Below are 5865 nucleotides of genomic sequence, written 5' to 3'. Positions count from 1 at the left end.
ATCTGTTTTAGCCCTGAAGAAGCCCTGCAACGTGTGGCGAAACGTTGGCTCATTAAAATAGTATATTTCTACTATTTGAGTTTTTTTTTTATCGCACCCGGACCATATTCCTTTCATCTTTACACACGGTCAATCAATAATCTTCCATTACTATTTTTTTGTTCTTTTTTGACCGCACCCGGACCATATTCCTTTCATCTTTACACACGGTCAATCAATAATCTTCCAATAAAAGGAAAATGTTCTGAGTGTGGTAAAAAAAAAAAAACTAAATTAGTAATTAAACTATTTAATGTGAGCCAACATTTCGCTCCAAGTTGCAAGGCTTCATCAGGGATAAAAATGATACATAACAAAAATAATGTAAAAAGAACATCATTTGTTACATTATTTTAGTTAAATCACATTGAGTAGTTTAATTATTATTTGAGTTTTTTTTTTTTTTTCACCACACCCAGAACATCTTCCTTTAATATTCAGCCATCATAAATGTCCCATTTGAAATATGAGGAGGGAACTCGACATCGCTTTGTAAAAAAATTGGCTGATTTTGTTTATAAAAATGTTTTTATTGTTTGATAAAAAAATCTTTTAGGGTGCATCAACCCCCTTCTTTTTAGGAGAGGGCTTAGCAACACTTTAGAAAGACTAGGCAATAAAATTTATTAATCATAATTGTTACTTGCTGTATAATAAATTTAGGATAAAATCAACCTTTCCTCTCCCAATTCTCTAGGGTTCATAAATTTAACTGATTTGGAAACAAGGTGAAGATATTGGAAAAAGATGGGGAAGAAGCTGCTAAATAATAGTTTTAAAAAAAAGTACCCTATTCACATTTCTACAGAGGAAAATTTTCCACCAATTCAAACAATTTTACAGGCTTATAATATAATCTTCATAATACTGGCAAAGATAACATTTTTAGAGCTAAATATCTTATATGAAAGTCTTTTAAAAGAAAATAAGAGTAAGAAATGCAGTTACCATCACTTTTTACATTTGAAGAATCTTTTTCTTCTTTTTTTCTTATTTCCTCCTCATCAAGAGCACGGCGATATTGCAAACAAGGTATAGCACTCAGTGGGACGTTATGCTTCTATAATAAATTTTTAAAAAATTTAAACAATGTAAAATATGTATTTTATCATTTTTAATTGATCTTGAACCAAGTTTTTAATGTTGATTATAAATCAAATAAAATGTCAAAATAAATTAACATTTAAAATAATGTATAAAGTAATTACCAACATGCAACTTTATATGGTTAATTCACTTAACTAAAAAAATTTTTAACTGATTAAATAATTAATATTATAAAACTTTTTAAACTCAAACGGATATCTTATTAAATATTTTCACTACTTCAGTCAGACTTTTTAAAGTCATACTATAGTTTTAGGTTAATTGTGTTGATATTAATATGAAGGATTCAAAATTATTTTTAGTGCATATGATTTTAAGCTATGTTCACATTTTATTGCTGTTTATTTACACGATACTCACATGGCTGGTTAATATAGATTTTCAAACTAGGCTTAACTTATTCTGTATGACTAATCGCAGTCAGTCTCTGTATTATCAAAACTCATTAGAGCAACTTTAATCGTAACTGTAATTAATTGTGAAACTTGGCTGAGTAGCTCAATAACTTCTTACAACACATTTCACTTTACATAGAACGACACTTCACAATCTGGGAAACAAATAATAACTATTGGGTTGTTTCATATGAAATGTCAGTTTTCACAGGAAAGGTTATTTAATACTTTATGAAGTATAATATAAACTTTATGAAATATAATATATATTTTATTACAAAATATGCACCTCATTTAACTGATGTTATAAACTTTCCCAGGACTAAAAAATAATACTGACTTTGTGAAAAAATGAAGTCAGAAAATGCGTTTTTGACTTAAGACATTTACAAAAATTTTACCTTCAAGGAAGTTGTCCGAATTTCTGACAGATGGATGTTTGTTGGAGATAAGTCTGGCAAATAAGGTGGGTGTGGAAGGACTTCATAACACAGCTGTGTTCACTGTCTGTTGTGAAACATTAGGTCTGTCGGCCATTGACCGCCACCATTGGAACCAATAATTTTTTTGGATGCAAATTTGGTTTTGGCAAGTGCCCTGGTCTTTCATCAATATTTAATCACAGATCTGACCAATGCCTGTGGTCGAATTAATTTTTATTCAGGTGTGCTGAAAGTCCTTTAACTGTTTGGTTAGGGTTTTCTTCCACAGTAAGCCTAAGTTCATCATTATCAATTGCTAGCAGTCTTCCTCTAGGTTGGTTATCCAAAACCTGTCACCAGCCAAAACTTTTTCAGACCACCGGCAAACGGTCTGCTCGTTAGAACAGCCTTTCCTGAATGCCGTGGTAATGTTTCTTGCAGCTTAGGCTGCTGAGTGTTCAAGTTTAAACTCATAAAAAAATTACTCCAAAATCGCATGCTTCTATGGTCATATTTGATGGCATACTAAACAATGTGCAATCAATTGATAGTATATATTATCAAAAAAAAGAGAGAGTTAATAATGGCTCATTACAACCAGTTAACATAAATGTAGTAAGCAACCGAAGTCCAATAATCCTACTTTGAATTTTTTAAATAATAAAAACGGACATTGCATATGAAATGACCCAATAGTATGAAATGCATTCATGATTAGTGATGTTTTATTTTTAAAATTCTTAAATGCATTTTCTTATGTTATAAAATTTTTGTCAATGGTTTAGGAAAATATTCATTAACATAGTACTGTGAATTAACACACAGAAGTTAATAATAATAAAAATGCAGGAATGGTTTATAAAATCAACTCTACTGGAGTAATTATGGGGAGAGTGGACAATACATAAAAGACAGAATTTATCAACATTATAATGACTGCAAGAATAAAATTAATATCCTTAATATAATAAAAATATTGCATTAATACAGCACCAAAGACACAATTTTGATTTCCAGGGTGATAAAATATTTTATAAAGGAAAGAATAGCTCTATACCTATTCTTTTCTTTTATAAGCCATTACAATATCTGAAATCAAAATAATGCAATAAATTACAAAACGGACATAAAAATTTAAAATGTAACATAAGCTAAACTGCTAAACTGAATAAATATCAAACTGACTTTCATGTCACTACCGAAAAATGCTAAACAAAAATTCCAACTGAGTACACTGAAAATAATTAAGGTATAATTGTGTGCTGTGTTTGGACAATCCACAAACCTCTCTAGAGACAAAAAAAATTTGTTTAAATTGTTTTTTTGACAATGGCCAAACGCCAAAATGTTGAATATATAAAATGAAATTATTGCAAATAAAATAAATAAAACTATTTTATTTTTGTATAGCTTTATTATTTTTGTACAATGTAAGTTTAATGTGTTACTAAGGAAATTGGTTTCCTCAATTATTCTGATGGTAAAATGAAAATGTTATGAAGAGCACAACTGAAACACTGTTAGCGTTCCCAAACAAAACGTTAAATACCATACATCTAAAAAAAACAACAAAAAAAACATATTTTCCATTTCAGAATTGAATAGATTTTATATAAAACATATGAAATGGCAACTTATGATAAAAATATATGAGAGTATATTATAAAAAGACAGATATAGAAGATTAAATAGGTTTTATATAAAACATATGAAATGGCAACTTATGATAAAAATATATGAGAGTATATTATAAAAAGACAGATATAGAAGATTAAATAGGTTTTATATAAAACATATGAAATGGCAACTTATAATAAAAATATATGAGAGTATATTATAAAAAGACAGATATATAAGATAGTCTTTTTTTAATTGTAAAGAGGATATTAAAGAAACTTTTCCGACTATCAGAACTCAAGGGGATACATGTCTAATGATAACAATACATTTGTCTCACTTTAGTTTTAGTTTAATTTGGATTTAATTTTATTTGAACAGTTTTAGCTTTACACTGATTATGTAATGAATAAATAAAGATTTTTTGAATACTAAATTTATCATGGCTGTACGTTATTTTAAAAATTATAGACAAAATTTCAGTCAATTTGTTTGCGAAACTTTCTCTCACATTATAATCTCACACCAATTATAACAAAAGACAGTATAAGATAATTCATTGTGTGCTTAATAACACAACAGTGGTCCAAAGCGTAAGAAAAAAATTTAATTATTTTACAAAATTAACAACACTTTTTAATATTGATTAAAGATATTTCTAATAAAATGAAATAAAATAATAGAAGCAAAAATATATTTTTATAAAAGCAGTATTATAAATTTTGCAACAAAATAGTTACAAACTGAAATAATTGTTGACCATAGTCAGGTGAAATAGATGTGGAACAATGTTTCCTAATTTTGAAAAAATTTTAATTTTTTTGACTTGAATAGTAACAGAACTAATATGTAACATGTAAATAATGAATCTTACCCTAACACTTCCTTGTCCCAAATAGTAAGGACGGCTGAAAGTACATACTCTAGTTGCTTTATGCAAATAAATAGGCATCCCACTTTTATGAATGATTTTGATCCAACCTTCTGGTAGCATTTCAAAATGGTTATATCCTAGTTCTAGAAATAAATAAGATAAATTATTTTTTATTTTATAATACATAATAATAAATATATTTTACTTTTTGTCTTATTTTTTAGGTTAACAGGAAATATATTGCCTCCTGCAACAAAATTAAGAATTTTCCATTTAATTGATAAAATAAAACCAGTTTAAATACATGATATGACCAAAAAGCTAGTATCAAAAACTAAACACAGCCAAAAATCTTATTCATCATGGTTTTTCTCTCTTGGATTCCCAATTTCATGACAATAACTATCTCCGGATTAAACAAATTCTCTTAAACAACAACTTCCCTCCAAAAATCATCAACAAACTCTTTTACAATTACGAAAACCGTACCCCATCTACACAAAATTCTCTGCAATCTTTTTCCATCCCCCTATACAGATCATTACCTTACATCCCCTTTCTTACAGACAACATTCAAAAACAATTACATTCCTCCATCCTTAACCTCCGTCTAGCCCTCAAAGCCCATAACAAACTGTCTTTTATTTACACCAATCTTAAAGATACAATTCCTCCTCAATACCGTTCCCAGGTTGTGCACCGTATCCCTTGTTCCACTTCTAATTGCAATGCATCCTACATTGGCAAAACAAAAAATTTACTTAAAGACCGCATAACCCAGCACAAATATTCCATCTCCTCCCGTAACTTCATGGCTTCTAAATTATCTGAACATAGCTTAACACTCAAACACACTTTTGACTTTGACAATACCACCATACTAGCTTCTGTCCCTAACCAAGACAAACGATTAATATCCGAAAGCATTTTTATACAATTAGAAGCTTCCCCAGTCAATCACAAAAGAGATAAACAAAACCTATCCCTAGCCTATTCCCAAATAGTTAACTTATTAAAGCACCCATAATTTATTTTCTTTTTATCAATCATTATCTATTTTCAATTTTATTGTTTGTATCAAAATAAGAATAAAATTATTAATTTGTATTCATAATTTTTTGACCTTTGGGCTCCGTATTTTTACATATCACTGGTTTTATGTTTTTCTTTTAAACTATAACTTGACCTTTTTATCATAGGTATTTCGTATCAACTGTTGTGTCATAACGGTCTTTCTTGACAGTTATGTTTCTAGCCTTAGTCTAGTAGCTCACTCTAGCGGACTTTTCAAAAAACTCATACATCAATCAGTTGCAGGCCTACCTTCTCGCCATAACGTAAGTCTTCTTTCTCGTTCTCATATTTGTTACATTATTCTTTTCCTATTGTGTGTATATATATATATATATAT

General features: G+C 28.8%; 1 protein-coding gene across 1 annotated transcript in view; it reads right to left on the bottom strand.

The window, feature by feature from the left end:
* Positions 1-5865, bottom strand: part of pasha (partner of drosha) — a 119097-nt gene that overhangs the window by 56224 nt on the left and 57008 nt on the right. The window contains exons 6-7 of the mRNA XM_067045129.1: positions 4455-4597; positions 988-1099 (exon numbers count right to left, since the gene is read on the bottom strand). Coding sequence (XP_066901230.1) covers positions 988-1099; positions 4455-4597 — 255 coding nt within the window. The remainder of the gene's footprint in view (positions 1-987; positions 1100-4454; positions 4598-5865) is intronic.

The sequence above is a fragment of the Halyomorpha halys genome, unplaced genomic scaffold (assembly GCF_000696795.3).
Source record: "Halyomorpha halys isolate HHAL.00 unplaced genomic scaffold, Hhal_1.1 Scaffold622.1, whole genome shotgun sequence".
NCBI lineage: Eukaryota > Metazoa > Arthropoda > Insecta > Hemiptera > Pentatomidae > Halyomorpha > Halyomorpha halys.
The sequence above is the reverse complement of the archived record's forward strand: the minus strand, read 5'-3'. Positions and strand labels throughout refer to the sequence as shown.